General features: G+C 38.4%; 1 protein-coding gene across 7 annotated transcripts in view; it reads right to left on the bottom strand.

The window, feature by feature from the left end:
- The window catches only part of BBS9 (Bardet-Biedl syndrome 9), a 417,433-nt gene that overhangs the window by 244,881 nt on the left and 155,368 nt on the right, over positions 1-17,184 (bottom strand). The window contains exon 20 of one of the 7 annotated variants that reach the window (XM_067562499.1): positions 2,804-2,935. The exons of 5 other annotated variants lie outside the window; for them this stretch is intronic. In XM_067562499.1, the coding sequence (XP_067418600.1) occupies positions 2,909-2,935 (27 nt within the window). In that variant the 3' untranslated portion in view covers positions 2,804-2,908. Of the gene's footprint in view, positions 1-2,803; positions 2,936-13,843; positions 13,958-17,184 lie in introns of those variants that run through there. One more of the 7 variants, XM_067562500.1, reaches the window with a different exon arrangement.

The following is a 17,184-nucleotide window of genomic DNA, read 5'->3' as shown; positions in this document are numbered from 1 at the left end:
ATAAAAAGTAAGTTTAGTTTGAGAGGTTCCTATTCCGTATCACACTGCTTTCTCCACCTATGGAAATCAGAGACATTTGAGTATGTCTTGTACATCAAAAGAGCATCAGGGGGACTTTACCTATTGGCAACACTAGTATTTCCAGTCTTTTCCAAAAAAATATATCTTAATGATAAGAAATACTTTTAAAAAATATACTGGCTAAAATATTATTATAATCAATTTTTTTCTGTTGCACAGTGCTGTCACACATTCACCTATTTTAGGGAAATGGCCTATCACTGGTTTATCAAATCTAGCTGAAAAACTGGCATAACCAATGCCTGAGGGCCACATGAGCAAAGTGCACCAAATGGGAAATCTCAGACCATCCCAGCACTTCAGACACCTAGTTACAGGGATTAACTGCGACTCCTTAGCCATGTCCATTTGAGCCTATGTTTACACTTGCAACCAAATTTGGCGGCAGTCGATGGGAGATACGCAAGCTACATAGAGTAGTTTCCTAATTCCTAAATCCTACTTACCGCAGTGTCTTCAGTTTGCTGCGCTGACCGGAAATGCACTCCCGTCGATGCAGCATTACTTCACCTGGCAGAGGTGGATTAATAGCGTCTATTTCTGGGTCGATTGAGCAGGTCTCCACTTCCACTCAATCGATCTGGATAAATCAATCTGACGGCAGCGAATTTGCCACCACCAGTCTAGACATAGCCTTAGTAAATTAATCATCTCTCTTCTAAACTAGAGATGGGCAAACTTCAAAAGGTTCAGAGATTGGCGAGTTCAGATGAGCATTCAGATGTTCAGTTGCTTAACTGAAGCTTATCTGCCAATTATTCACACTCCTTAACCTTCTTGAGAATCCAAAACTGGGCTACAAATATCAAGCCTTTTGTGATATTTTTGACACCTCTGTTTCTGATCCCAACTGCAAAGAGAATGAGAACAGCCTCTCACTGTATTTCAGTGCTTCTGAGTCTAGCAGCCTGACAGAAGGCAGAAGTGAAAACACATATTGGATGTTTCAGAATCTCAGAAAAGAAAAGAAAATGTTTGGTTTGAGTTCAGTTCTAAATAAAAGAGCAAAGTTAAAGGCTGGGTTCTTATTTTATCTGAAACAGTTCACCTAACCCTACTTTCAACCTCAACAAATTGCCAGCTACAGCATCCACTAATCCTATTACATACTGAGGTTTGTCAATAATTGCTTTAAAAAAAAATTCAGACTGATTAGTACAACAAAAATCTAGACATTTCTTTGCTGGGCCTGAAACATACGAACCCAAACCTGACATCAAGCATTTGAGTTATATGTTTTTCTTCCTTGCAGCTTGGATCCAATACCAACAAGAATCACTGAGAACCTGCTTCACCCTGGAGCCTTCCAGGTACTTATTGACATAAAAACCCATCACATTTACCTTCTGTTTTGTAAACTAGCACAAAGCACAAGAAAAAGCTCCAGTTATTAAATGATAATTGTATTTTAAACCAATGGAAATTAATATAGGAATGCCTCAAAGAAAGAGAATCTTATTCTCAAAAGGTTGCTTGTATTATTTTAAGAAGACTCAATTAATGGCCATAATTTTATTTATTCTTTGAGTGAATGGAACCCTCTGTCTTCCGTAGGTTTCTCCCCCTCACCCACTACACAGATGCAGTTATCATCTATTAAAATAATTTGTTTAGGTTCTTTTTTCCTCTTGCTAGTGAAATATTTTCATTATGACATGAATTTGCCCCTCAACAGTTTTTATAAAAAGCAAAGCCATAGAAATTTAAAACAATCAATTCTACCTGAAAGCAGAAGTCACATTTTAAGAAGACCAAGTAGTAAAAGTAGTCATCACTAACAAAAATAATTCCTAAGCCACTCCCCTCTACATCTTTTCTGACATTTCAAACTAAATTGTAGTATCTGCGATTAGACAAGAATTGTTTACAAAAGATATATTGGTATTATATTAATCTTTAAGTCTTGCATTCATGATTTTTCTTGGCTTGATTAAATACTTTACTTCTGTGGCTTGATTGTGAGCCATTCCTACAGCCTAGGCCTTATCATTTGGTTATCTTTATATACAAAATATACCACATATTTCTTGAATCATTAGTTGCAAACATGGTTTTAAATATAGAAATATTAGCACACTGAGCTGTAATAAATAGAATACTTTAATTTGTATTTTTCTGCTACAACAAAACACGAGCCAAACAATAAATCATCTATCACTAGCTCCTCTGCCAAAAACAATATATTACTATCATTAAAATGTACAATACCTACAAATAGTATCAAATGTAAGAAATCTGAAGAATCACTGTATTGCATTATAGACTTGTGAGATCAGACATACACTTTGGAATAAAACAAAAGAAACAAGGAATAAGATCCTCTAGTTTGGCTGAGCTACACTTGCCGTAGGATTAGAGGCTGAGAACAAATGATATTTTAAGATACCTTTCAGATTCAAATACTGGAGCTAGCTCAAATCTCAGCATAAATGAAGGCTACCCACAGCCCCCAGGAGCTATTCAGGGAGCCCACTGTCACAGGGCATAAAGATTATCTGGTCACGCGCCCATGATGGAGGCTAAGAGAGAGAATGATTCTACACTGCTCTAGGAAAAACTTAGGAGGGACACCTCAGAGGTCCAGATCCATCAACTATTCATCATCTTTGTACTGCTGGAGCAGCGCAAAGCAACCACTGAGGGCCAAAGATCTAACCCAATATATACAGTGTTGAAACAGAGACATACGTTTCTAACATTAATATTAGAATCACACTTATTAAGCTTTGTTGCTGCAGTTACTCTGCAATGAGCTCAGGGTTGGAAGTCAGGAATTCCTTTACTCTACTTCAGGGTCAGCCACTGACTCAAAGGGTGGCCTTGGCACTTAATCCCTATGCCTCAGTCTTCCCATCTGCAAAATAAATGGAGTAACAATATTTACAATTCCTATCTCAGTCTCACGTAACAGACAAATTTACAAACTGAATTATAGAAAAATAAATAATCACACCTCATCACATTTCTGTTAAACCCCACATCTTTTGTCTCTCAACAAAAGAGGTTCTAATATCCAGGGCTGTAGGTGAGCTACTGCAGACATTGGCTGTTCCATTTGTTTAGTTGAGCATATCAGCAGCACTTAATTCACACATTTGTAAAGTACCTGAAAATACCCTGAATACAAAAGGTGCTATGTAAATCAAACTAAATTGTATACTTCAGCAGTGGTCTTATCTAAATAAGCAGTGGAAAAATCTACTTACTGATTAGCTATCTATGTTAATATGCTTTTATGAATATATATATATTATATATATATATATATATATATATATAGATGTATTGATAAAGCCTATAAATATTAAGACAATTTAGTGAACAATCTCAATAATTGGAATAAGCATACACTAAACACAAGTAGGTATTTTCAGTAGGCACCCAAAGCAATGTTATATTACCAAACAGGCTTTTCAAAAATTAATTTTATATAGCACACACTTTCAGGGTCGGAATTCTGCTGTCAGAATTAGGGAGGCCCCCTAGCATTTAGTTGACCTCTCATCGTGAGAAGTATTGGGACTCCTCCTTGAACTACTGAGTCTCGGCTCTGGCTTAATTCCAGCACTATACTCACTTCATAAATGTGCTTTCGGAGCCAAGACATCTGTGTATTATAATGACATGCAAGTTATAAAAGGGGTGTTTATATTTGACTTCAGTATAATGTGAAAGTTTAGCAGCCACAAAACAGCTTTACACAGGGACTGGCCCTTACTTAAAGGCTTCATTGTATTTCTAAATGACAATACTCAGAAAGCTGAATTTATAAATCGATCAACTTCCATCTAATAATTATGAATCTCTCTTTGGTGCTTTGGATGCAAGAAGATGGCCCATCTGTCAGAAAAAATGACAGGAGACCCCAAGATTGAATTATTTAATATATGTTCTCTTCTGACAAACATTTCTCATTGTTGTTATTCAGAGCACCAAACAGGAAATGAGGCTGCAGTTGATACAAAATGCACCCATGCATCTGCTTAGAAGCAGAGACTTCTGTGACCATGTCACACCAACTCTCAGCTCTCTGCACTGCTTCTGGATTGAATACAAAATCTAGTTCAAGGTCTCGGCCCTGCCATTCAAAACCCACCATAGGATTAACCCTAGCTACCTGAAAGATGGACTCTCCCACTATAACCATAACCTTCTATGTGGCTGTGTTCCCCTGGAACGATGACACTGTTGACAGATGATTCACAAGAGCTGGCCTTGAACTATGAAGTTCATTGCCACATGAGATGAGAATGGCCACAGAATTCATCACTTTAAGAACAAAATGCAAAATTCAACTCTTCAACTTGGTTTTCCTATAGCTAGTTCTTCATGTACACAATACAACCACTCACTGTATTAAACACTCAAACAAAAATCCCATTATGCTAATCAAGCTATTTCTCCTATTGAGCTGCAAAGAAGAGCGAGGGAGTGGCAAAAAAAATCCCTTATTTCTATTTTGAGATTCTTAGACAGTACAGTGATGGAGAGGGCTGCTTGAGCGGACGACTGAATGGACTTCCTTCCAAATATAACGGGAAGCAGAAAAAGTTTATTTACACACGAGTCATTACCAGTCAATTAAAGAACCAGTAACAGTCAGTGGTCATTTTCATTTTGAAAATCACATTTGAATATCCAGTTGGTGATGTGCCAAACTAACTTGTGTTACTATCCCACAAACAGCTGTGATTTTCAGCAGGGATACCAATGTAGAGACAGGCAGGAGCCAGGCTGGAAAGGGAAGGCCTGAGCAGAGATGCAAAAAAACACTGCAAAAAGGCCCCTCAGACATTCAGGTTCACAGGATAAGGACTTCATTGTTCTTAACATGTCCACAAAGTGCCAGGCACACACAACCTGCTTCCCTTCATGCAGTAATCCCTACAGCCTTACTGCTAACTTTCCCTATTTCATATATTATGTTCCTTATATACCACAAACTATGTTTAAATATATAACCTTACAGCTTAGAATAAATGCAGAACAACCAACAAGGGGAGCAGGTTATGTGTGCATTTTAGTGACATTATACAATACTCTTATGATTAGGTTATTTTAGTGTTAATTAATTTAATCTGGCACCATAGATTTTTAAAAACACATTAGATATCTTTCCCCTCTCATGAAGTCACTACTGGGCAGAGTCAAAGTTGTCTGAATGCTTTAATTGTACATTTCCATACCTTAGCATGCTTGGATTTCTTTTCAAATTAAACTTAATTCTGAATTTCCTGCTTGATTCCTGCTGTAATTAACTTTACCCTAAATTACTGATATGTATTCTCAACCTTAACTACATCTTAATTTATGGCTTTTATATTAAAAATTTCATACATGAACACAAACAACAAAGAGACGGTTTCCAGGGGAATCTCTCTAATGATATGAAAATATGAAATATCAAGCTTTTTGCTTTACTCCATTCTGACATAGCACAAAGCAGCCAGAGCATACTGGCCAATTAAGCGGGGTTTACAGCTATTTTGTTTCCTCAAAGTGGCTGAAGAATATACCACACTTTACTCCTCTCGCCTGTCCTCCAAATTCCCGATGCTTCTTGCAGCTTCTTACATTTCCCTGCACACACATCTCCAAATTCTCCTTCACACTGTCCTCCACATTCCCCTAAATATACTCTCCACATTTTTTCCTGCCTTCCTCCACCACCAACGTTCCCCTGCACAAATGTGTACATGCACAAACACAGAGGTTCCTACCCCCTTCAACCTTTTCATACTCGCATGCGCTTGCACATACCAACACTGAACGTTCACTACTTTCCCTCTCTCCCCTGTTGAGCAGATGTAGTGCAATAGGTATCTTTTGAAAATAAATATTGAGGAGTAGTAGTCATTTTTCTATTATCTTTCATAACTGAAAGTTTGAAGCAGAGGCTGCTGCATAAAACCTTCTTCTTCAGAGAAATTCACAAACAATTGCTGTCTTTCAAAATCTCCCCCATCTCCCATTGTTCCCAGATTGATGCCAGGAAAGATGGTGACTGCCTATGTATTTTTCATATATAATTAAATAAAATCCTTGTTTTAAGTGCAAATTCAGCTCAACCTTAACCATGGAGCCACAACTGGCATCTCAAACTTCATACACTTTTTAGATGTGCCAAATGTTAATGCAAGTGCAAATAAATACGAAACTGTTAAAGACAGCAGTATTTAAACAGCACAGTCTACAAAGCTTCTTCTGTAATCCCTTGGTCAATACTCAAAGTATCAAGGTTTATGAGACTTCACTGAAGCCTCCCTGTTTATAAAACATTGCTTATAGAAGAAAGTCCCCCTCCATTCAGATAGTTTGACCACGAGCACCACAATGACTACAGTTATGTTAACTTCAAAATGAGTGTAGTGTGAAGGAAGAATAGGGACAGATAGCTTATTGTAGAGATATGTTTGTATTATATTATAATTTAGAGACATAGGAATTTGGAGATGTGCCTCGGAGGCGGAGCTTGGGAACACACCCCACATGGCTGTGTGCTGCAATTCACCAGAGATGCTCTCCAATTCATTTTATTAAAGTTTTATTCCTTTCTCATTTATTGGTTTGTTATTTAATGATCCCCAAGATCGTTACAGCTATCTCTGGTCTCTCCAGCTCTAATGTGGCTGTAATAGGTTATGAATATTCAATTTAACAGTTTAAACATCTGGATTCCTTTCAGAATCAAAAGGGTAGGAGGAGTGTTATTGAGAATTTAGAGGAGGACTGGAATCAAGCACCAGGCTCTATTTCTATCTCAACCACGGCTTTATTATTAGGAGTGCTGGCTGTTCCTCAGTTTCCCTAACTATATAATAAGTATAAAAGATATCCTCCAGACACAAGAAAGATTTAGTTAATAGTACTGTGCAGGAACTTGAATTTCCATTTCACAGGAAATTTTACAATTTAAAATCTGAATGAAAATGATTTCAAAATGTCCCACAAAACTACATTTAGAAAAAATCATTTAGGGTTAATCAAAGTATTTATTTTCAATTCTGACTTCTTAAAAATTTTGTATTTATAATATTAAATACAGTGCAAAACAAAAAACTGTTTCAGAATGAAAAAATCAAAATGTTTCTTTCAAAAAGTGTCAAAACAACATTTTGACATTATTAAAATTCTTCATTTTGATTTTTTTCCCCAAAACATAAGTGCTCCCGTGGAAAGTTTCCGTTTTGACAAAACAGCATTTTCCCACGGGAACGTGTTTCATCTGAAAATTTTTGACCAGCTCTATTAATTAATTTATGTTTGTAATGTGTTTTGAGATCCATGGATGAAAGGAAATAGATAGATATAAATACAAAGTATTATTATTTTAATCCTATTTAAAATAATAAATTTGGCAGACATCAGTGGAATTATTGTACTGCTCATTTATCCCACTTGAATTTGGTTCTTGAATCCAAGCAAAATTTCTATACTTACATTACTTATCACTCTGTGCTGTTCTTTTTAAACTTTAATTATTTGGAGAAATGTTTCCAAAGTATTTCAAACTCATATTTCTGAGTCTGCTCTTGAGAAATTTTTAGTTATAAAAAGTTCAAACACTCATATATTGCAAAAAGCTTAGACATCACAAACCATAGTCTTCTTTTCATATACTGTATATTATGACATGAACTATGGAAACAAGTAGTTTTGATCTTAATCTATTTCCTTTTCTTGACAAGCATAATATAGTAATTAGGACTGAGTGCTTTAGTACTGAGATGTCACAGATTCAACTGTCAAACTGATTGAGTCTTGAAATTGCTCAAAAGAATATTCTTGTAGTAATGCAGGAAAATAGCTGTGATTGATCGGCCAACTGTCTAGAGGATATGAAGGATACTCTTTGAAAATAGTGAAAAGAACTAAACACCAAAGTACCTTGAACTATACATGGGGTAAGGTCAGTGATTAAGAGAGTAGAATGACACCTGTAATTGTTCCTTTGTAAACAAAGGCTTCAAAAGATTATCAGATAGAACAAATCATGAGTAGTTTACATTAGTTATAACAAGCCAACTAACACTTCTGTGGGTTCTAAATCTTCCTCAATGAAGAAGTTAAAATGGAACAGTTTGCATCTGGTGCTCTAATATATTCTATCAAGGAGGAGCGTTGCTCCAGAAAATAAAACCCTCACCAATTAACCCAATTCTACTACATCGCGGGTTTAAACTTTTTGTGAGCCCCAACGTTATGTCTTATCCCCACCTATAGTCAAGCACATGTACTCACAGTTCATATTGGTTTTGTGGCTGGTTGGCTGGGAAAGGAATATGATTACAGGACAGTGTCTCGATGCAAAATTTGATGGAAAGGGGATAAGAATTTTGTTGCAAGATAAAACTGTGTAAAGTAGAAAGAGTATAGTAATTAGGCTAGACTATGCAACAGGGAGTACAGCTGGGCAGAAAACATTTTTCCCATCCTGCGAGATTTTTCAAGATTTCAAAAAAAATTTCCATCTCAAATCTGGTCAAAAAGTCAAAACCTCAAAAAAAAAAAAAAAAAAAAAAAAAAAAAAAGAAAATCAGATCAGATCAACCAAAACATTTCATTTAGATAATTCTGAAATGTTTCATTTCAATTTTGATTTTTTAAAATCAACTTGAGTTTCAAAACAAAAAGTTGTTGATCCTCCCCAAAAAGGAACTTTTTCGGTTTGAAAATATTTTTAATTTTTTTCAGTATGTGAAATTAATTAGAACTGAATCTTTCCCATGAACAGTTTCCATTTCAATAAATCAGCATTTTCCAGCAAAAAATTTCTGACCCACTCTGACAAGGAGGGAAGAGCGGGGACCTTAAGATATAGAGAGAATGAAGAATAGCAAAGACAATACTGAGGAAATGAGAGCAGAAAATAAAAATGATACTGAGAAAAAGAAGCAGTGCTGCCTCCGGTAGAAGAGGTTTAACAAGGCAGGAATGGAGAGAGGGGAGGACATCTGACATGAAGGTGGAAAACAGAAGAAAAGCTAAAGTTAAACAGATAAAGTGGTAGAAAAAAACGAAAATTTATTATAAATATTAAAATGGCTTTTGATTTAATCCCAAAATACGTTAACAACCATGTGCATTTATTACTTTCTAGATGACCGCCTCTTGTCCTATATGGCCACCTGAAAGTATCTGCAAGTATTTTTTTAAGTAGAAAATAACCTATAATAGGCAACTTCCTTTCTACCGTAACCAGCAGCAGCCTAAAATAGTCCCTCTGGCAGCATGGCTTCTCTAATGATCTCCTCTATAAGTCTCTGTGCAGGTTCCTAATACGTGAATTTCTGGAAGTTCGACAGTAAAAATGCATAGGAGTACAAATAGAACAACCTCCTCAACAAGAACTAGAGTACCGACAAAGCTCTTCATGGGCCAGTTTAACTTCACTCCTCCAGCACTGTATCCTCACCATTTATTAAATCCTCACCTCTTAACACTTCATAGTTCCATTTTTGAGCGGACTATTGCTTATCTCATTGGAAAACTGATGTGTACGTTTAGACAAGATTTCACCCCTGCTCAGTCCATCTTCTGCTCCTACTTGAGCCTCCTGTGAAGCTTTGAGGGCAAGTTTGTGATGTCATAGTCATTTCTATTGCATTATAGATTTGGGGCTAGGACTTCATTCCTGGATCACTGGCTATGTTAGCTGGATGGTGAGGGAACAAAGAGTAACACACACAACTGCTGAAAGTTATCAGCAAAGTCTTCTTTGAATGAGATGAAAAGGAAAGACTGGGGAATCCAGTCAAGTTTTCCACAATCAGAGGATAAATCTAACTGTTTAATCCACTGACCTACTGCTTTAAGTAATGTTATCCACAATTTTAAACCCCTGCCTCAAACAGCTCTGGGCCAATGCAACATGATGTGAAAGCACAACTAACACACTAGCAACCAAAATGACCTTCTGAAACACAAGGACTGCTGCAATACCGCAGAAGCTGAGGATCAAAAGGCACACTTAAAATTTCACACCAAAGCACTAGCCACCCCTTCCTATGGACATCTGTGTTTTGGTGGGGGGGAAGACTCAGCGTAAGAGTTTGATGTGGGTAGTCAAATGCAAATTTCAGATTCATAAATAATATATTGATAAGGAACCTGGAGATGGAGGCAGAGCCTAACAATAAGTTGATCAGGGACTTGTTCCAGAGAAACAGAAGAACAGCACCTGGAAGCATTCCTGAAGATGGAAACATTTTTCCATCTTCAAAGCACTTTCCAAACATTAACTAACGAAGCAGAACTTGTAAAACAGAGGGGAGATTTACAAAGAAATTAAAGCTGGAGAAAGAGAAGTGGAAAAAGAGAACAGTGTACTGATGAGGAAGTGAAAAGAAAATGAAGAAAGTGAACAGTGTGAAGAAAGGCAGATGGGGTGAAGGGGAAGATTTGCCAAGCTCAAAAAAAAAATTCAGGTTCAGTTCAAGTTCAGAGGAACGGTGAAAGTTGGGGGACGTCTTATTTTAAAAGAACCAGGTCTCCCATTCGTTATAATTTATAAATACTAATACTGCGCTCTTAGATAGCACTTTTCATACACAGATCTGAAAGCAGTTTGAAAGAGGAAACTGGAGTACAGAAGGGTAAAGTTACTTGTCCAAGACCACACAGTGAGCCAGTGGCCACGCTGAAACCAAAACCAGGTCTCCCAACTCCTAGTTGCAGAGTCTAACCACTGCATTGCACGACTTCCTAGAAGTCATCCATCAAACACCCTCTGATTACTTATGATAATTTCTCCCTCAGGCAACTCCATACTAAAACAGACTAATAAAAGAATAGAGTTATTAAGTAAACTGAGTGATGTCACTGAACATTTTCACTGGGAGCTGAACATTGCTAAACGAACATCTCATATAATATAGTCTTCTTCCTACTCTGAATCCCACATCACATTACAGAATTTTTTATTCCACTGCTTAACCGTATCTCTGAAGAGATAAAAGTTCATTAAAACTCTTCTCATTTGAGTTACTCTCAGTGAATGCATAAAAGCTATAATACCACCCACAAGTCACAGTAATACAAGACTGGGTTTTTACTACAGCTGGTGGGTGGTGGGGAGGAAACAACAACAAACCTGGTATCATTGTTTGATGAGATTACAAGTTTGGTTGTAAAGTAACTGCTCTGATGTAATATACTTACTTTTATAAGGCTTTTGACTTAGGACCACATGATGTTCTAATTACAAAATTAGCACTATCGATCAATAAATCGTACAATAAATGAAGTAAGAACTGGTTGACAGACTTCAAAATGTAGTTGTCAATGGGGAATCATCACTGAATAGGAGTTGTTTCTAGTGGGGTTCTGCAGGGATTTGTGCTAGGCCCAATGTTATTCAACACTTCCATTAAAGAGCTGTAAGTAAATATAAAATAACTGCTGACAACATTTGTGGATGACACAAAGATTGGCTGACTGATAAATAATTAATTCTGAGGACAGGATAACCCTACAGAGCAATCTGGATCTTTTGGTTGCCTAGGCGCATTCAAACAAAATGCATTTTCATACAGACAAATGTAAAGTTACACATCTAGGAACAAGAAATGCAACTCAGAATAGGGGACAGTGTCCTGGAATTGCAGTGACTCTGAAGAGGATTTATGGATCATAGAGGACAAGCAATTCAACGTGAGCTCCCAGTGTGATGCTGTGGCAAAAAGGGCTAGTACGCTCCCTTGGGTGTATAAACAGGATGACTGCCAGGCTGAAATATTAAAGGTGGGTCTTGAGGTCCTAGCAAGAGTTCCTCCTTCCTTCCATAGGTGGGTTCCCCCTTAGTTATTGCACACAGTTCCCTCATATTTTGGTTCCAGTGGGCTGTTCCATTTTTTAATCTTATTTTTACTTTATTATTTTTCGCTTTATTTTTATTTTATTATTTACTCCTCTTATTTATTCTCAGTATTGCTGGCTACTGCTTCCTGTTGCTTTAAATGGCTGCATGATCAACCAGGTAGGAGCAAACATTTCTCCTCCTGCTGACCAGGGGCAGTTAGAGGTGTTTGGGAGGAAGCTGCCAGTAAGCTGCTTTATTATGGCATATCCTACAAGCTTCTATGGTATACTGGCCAGACTCTAAACTGTTTGCCCCTGTAGCCTATAGACATAGGTACTTGCTAGGTAAGGCATCGGTATAAATTAAGGGAGTAGTGTAATGAGCCTACAAGGCCCATACAACAACAAAGCTTAGCTAAACAAGGCATAAGACCCAAAAAGCCTTAGCATGACCAGGAGTTCCCGACCTAGATCATAAGTTACCACAAGATAGAATGCTAAACTGCTGACAGGTAACCACAAGATGTTAAAATATCCCAAGAGGGTATAAACTAAGTTAGGAATGTCAGCAGATGTCTAACCACAAGATTGCCATGATAATGAATTGATGTGTATGCTAATAAGCTTGAAGTAAATGAATTAATAACCTATGGAAGAAGGGCACCCTATCAGTAGTAGGGTGAGGAAATGAATATAAGGAAAAGGGGAGAACCCCTTCTGAATATGTATTAGGCATAGTGGCATCAGCGTAACACATTATAAAAGTTGCTTCCTGGCCTGTGTGCCTTGGCAGATGTAATTCTTGGGAGATGCCAGGATGATGACCACTGGTGATGATGGTGAGTTTGATGATGAGGATGATGACTAACACTCCGGGTCTTTTTCCAAGGGATGATATGAGTTTGTGGATTGGAGTGTTTGTGACTTTATTAATTGTGTTAATTAAACTTGCAAATTTAAAAGGCTTTTCCTAGGTGTGAATGTTGCAACTGTGAATGAAGTGGTTCCCAACTGAAAAGTAATTCTAATAATATTGGGCCTGATCTTGGGAGGAGAACCTACACCTCAGAATGTTAATTGGGAATTCTTAAGTGATCAACTTAATTAATGCACAATAAATAGATCAGGCAATTCACCTGACAGTGGGTCCTGTTCACATGAAATACATTCAGAAGTAATTGCTTATATGAAAGTCACATGCCACACAACACGTTATAAAATTATGCTTTTTATTCTTCTGCTGGATCTCATTAGAGATGAAGCAGTAAAAAAAAAATCAGCTAAATTGGTGACTTACTGATTTCTGAACCACTTAGTTGGATCATCTTTCCTCTTTGTGCAAATAATTTTGTTACACGGCTCATTATGTATTGTTTTTATTAGGATACTGAAACATTATTTCAAAATACATTGTTACAATTAGTTTTCTAAAATTATCTATATGCATGCTGAATATTATCAGGATCAAGTATCCTCCATTCTTAAAAAACTCAACAACTCAGTGTCTCTTAACTAATAACTAAATAACAAATCAAATACAAAAAATACTTAAGATAATAAAACATCAAGGTTGCAAACTAACAAAATGTGAAGAAAAACTAAAGGTAAGGTTTTTGCAGGAAATTAATTTACCCATATACCCTGCATTATTGTGAATATTTAAAGAGTTTATCAAATAAGCAAACATTTGATATCAACAATGGGGACAAGCTAGAGTGGCTATAAGTATCTAAACTTTTGCATCCTAATTCTTTTTCTATTTAAATATTTAACCTCAGGGTTTCATTAACATAAATTGTTGCATACGAGTTTCTTTGTTCAAAAAACCCCCCCATAAAACACAAATGGAAAGTAAAAAAGGGGTAAAGTGATGTAGAGACCATCTGGATTCATAACTCTCAAACCATCTAAAATATAATCAGTAACATCTTAATGAGACATTCCGTACATCTAGAGAATATATCAAGGGAAAACGTTTCGGTCTCCTCACCCCCAACTTTCCAGGAGGCCAGTGTCATGGAACAAGAAAACACTTGTAACAGATGATGGTTCAGCAGAAGCAATTTCAGGCTTTATCCTGAGAATAAAACATAGCACTAGAGAATGAGGAGCCAGGTTGCTGTGTTGAGCAGACACTGTCTAGAATTAGCTGAGTTCTTACACAGCTGGCATGGACAGCCTTTAGTGGGAAACAACTAAGGCCGGATTTAAGAGCAGCCAACCGCCTGGGGTGACAGGCTTGGGGGGCATAGGGTTCAGGGTTCTGTGTTTGTTATTAACAACAAAAGAGAAAATAGAATGTTTGAAGTAAAATGTTTCAGTCTTTGGATCTCTCTGATGCTATGCTTCAGTTTGTGAGGGCAAAGACGAGAAAAGCAACCTTTTGAACTAAAAGACTAGGGTTAATATTCTAAGGCTGTCCCCCACTATAACACTATTTAATACTGGTCCACCCAATGTTGGTACACTGTTCAATTTCTTGATGTTAGTATATTTCAGTTATTCTTAAAATTAAAAAGATTCTATAAGTTTAGAGGAAACAAATTTTTTTATTTGCATATATACATGGCATGAATAAAGAGATTTACAGAGCCTACCGTGCAAATTTATCATCTTATGTGATGGATAATCATGCATGCAAATTGTGCACCGAAGTAATGAAATGGCTATAAATGCTACAAAAATAAGATATTCAAAAGTTCACTGAGGATGGGGGGGGGTGGGGGAGGGGGCACCGAAGACACACCTCTCCTGGGGCGCCATTTGGTCTAGGGCTGGCCCTGGAAACAATCAATATGGGGAAAGCTATGCTAATTCAATTACATGCTTTGCTCAGGCTGCAAAAGTTCCTTACAGCCAGGGAGGATGCACAAATGTCCCATCTCCAATCCCCTGTTGGAGTACAGGTACAGACATTCCTTTTCCACAAAGGGGGAATGGACACAGACACTCATCTTTCTCTTTCTAAAACCTATTTTATCCTTCCATGGGATCTTTCCAGTCTCTCTCTCTCTCTAGTCCATTTCTCTTCAACCACAGATCTCTCCCCATCCTTCTCTAATCCTCTCCCTTTCCAGGTAAATCTTGTGCAGTGTTTGGATTAGGTTTGCCTTTTCCCTAGTTGCAGTAGAATAGCTAGATTTTGGTTAATCTCCAGTGTGAGGCCAATAAAACAGTGGATTTTAGTAAAGGTATCAGGAATGACCACATATATAAGCAAATAGCAAAGAAGCTGGCAGCACTGGAAATTTACCAGATCAGTGACCAGCACAGGGAGAGAATTAAGCAGCTAAAGACCAAGTACAAGAAAATCAGGGTCCAGAACCGCACCTCAGGCAACTCGCCAACATCATGCCTGTTTTATGATGAATTTGACAGGATGCTGGTACTGCGCCAAGCACAGAACCAACAGGAGTGACCTGGCTAGTCAGTATGGCAACCTGCTGGCTCCAGAATTCAGCATGGGAACTGATGGGAGCCAGCAACAGGCAATGAGTGAGCCCAGCAAAGTGATTCTGCTGCTGACACTGGTCCCGGAGGAGGCATGGCTGCAGGAGGAACTGTGGCACATCCTAGGGCTATACAGCCTACTGTGGAACCTGCAGCAGAAATGGAAGAGGCAGAAGCCACCCCAGAGCCTGTAAGTTTCTGGCTCCATTTTAATGTTTATTAATATTGGAATAAGAGAGATTTTCCTTCTAAGAACCAATGCAAAAGTTATTACAAGCCCCAGTTAACAGCGTATATCTGGCGGACTGCATTACAGCACCTTGTCATCCTACCATGCTCCCTCTCCCCAACAGTTTGCAATTTTTTTGACGGGGGGAGGGGAAGCAGTTTTGATTTTAACTCACCATGGTCTCTGCACATTTTTTGCTGAGATTAACCTCGCTGTGTCGAGGGAGCTTCCGTAGTCTGAAGCATCCCACTCACAATACACTGAAGTTCAATTTTATAAAGTAATATTTTAGGTCCTTGAAATTCCACAAGCATTTTTTCTGTGCTCCTGCACTGAGCTATTTGAGACAATAATGCTCTATGTCGTGTCCTATTCCAGACCCCTCGACCTCTACGTCCTGCAGTACTTCCACAACTTGCCCACAGTGCAGCAGAAGCCTGGGCCAATGTACCTCCACGGACCGTTCCAAGTGGAAGCGTTCTATGATGAACGTATGGTGAAGTTCTGGACAGACCAACAAGGAGGTTGAGTACCAAAGACAGAGCGACGTAAGGCTAGAGGAAAGGCATGGCGAGAGGCAAGGCTCAGGCTGGCTGCACAGCTCGAGGACAGGGTGGCAGGGCAGGAGCAGGCGTCTGCTTCACAGTTCCGGGAAGAGGAAAAGTGGCAAGGGGAAGATGACAGAGCTCAGCAGAAAGAGCTGTTGAAGCAGTTGGTGGCATTAATGGCTGCAAGAGTACTAGCTCCTGCTGCACTGCACCACAGTCTGAATCCCCTCTGTGGCACCCTCTGCTGCACTCCAGGAACACCTTGGACAACTCCATGCCTGGGTGACTCAAGCAATCAGGTCCTAGGACTAGCTGGAGATAGCAACTGTGCCCCATGAGGTCTTCCATATGGACCTCCCTCCCCCGGTGGATGCCTTCACCCTCCTCCCCTAGTGTGATGCAACATGGAAGGAAAGGAAAGGAGAACAGGGAGGCAGGGACATGCAACAGGAGAGGGTTTTTGTCTTGTACTCGGTTTCACTGTTTGTATTTGTTCATCACCTTCCCACTTCCCATCCCAAATTCTGTTGTTATTTGTGTGGTGATGGCAGCAGGTCTGCCTGGCAATTGGTGAATGTTGTGCTTTTCTAACAAATGTTTATAATTAAAGCTTTTTATTTTATTAAGAAAGTTTATGCTACCAACAAATCACATCATTCAATGTGTATTTCAAATAATAAAAGTAAACACATGATCAGGGCCAACTGGGAATTTGTAGGCAAACAATATTCCCCAATTCATCAGTCCATGCTTCAATCACTTCCTTACATCAATCCATACTATGAATCAACTTCTCTCCTCCCACATTTGATAAATGGTCAGATCTCTCATAAGTTAATTACATGTCAATCAACCCTACCACCTCCCTAATGCACTGAACCCCTCACAAGCAATCAACCCCTCCTCCACTCACGAGAACATTCATAGAGGTACTATTATTCCTCTTCCATTACCCCAGGGAAGTCCATAATGTGGGAGCACAAAGCATCCTTGACTTCTGCTATCTGGGTGCATCCAGCTATGGAATGTTTACCAGTCAGCAGTCCATCACTGTCATAATTTCATTCAGAGGGAAAT

Source organism: Emydura macquarii, unplaced genomic scaffold, assembly GCF_026122565.2.
Source record: "Emydura macquarii macquarii isolate MOO-44397 ecotype Brisbane River unplaced genomic scaffold, CSIRO-AGI_Emac_v2 contig_2432, whole genome shotgun sequence".
Lineage (NCBI taxonomy): Eukaryota > Metazoa > Chordata > Testudines > Chelidae > Emydura > Emydura macquarii.
Note: the sequence above shows the minus strand (reverse complement) of the source record. Positions and strands in the feature narration are given on the sequence as shown.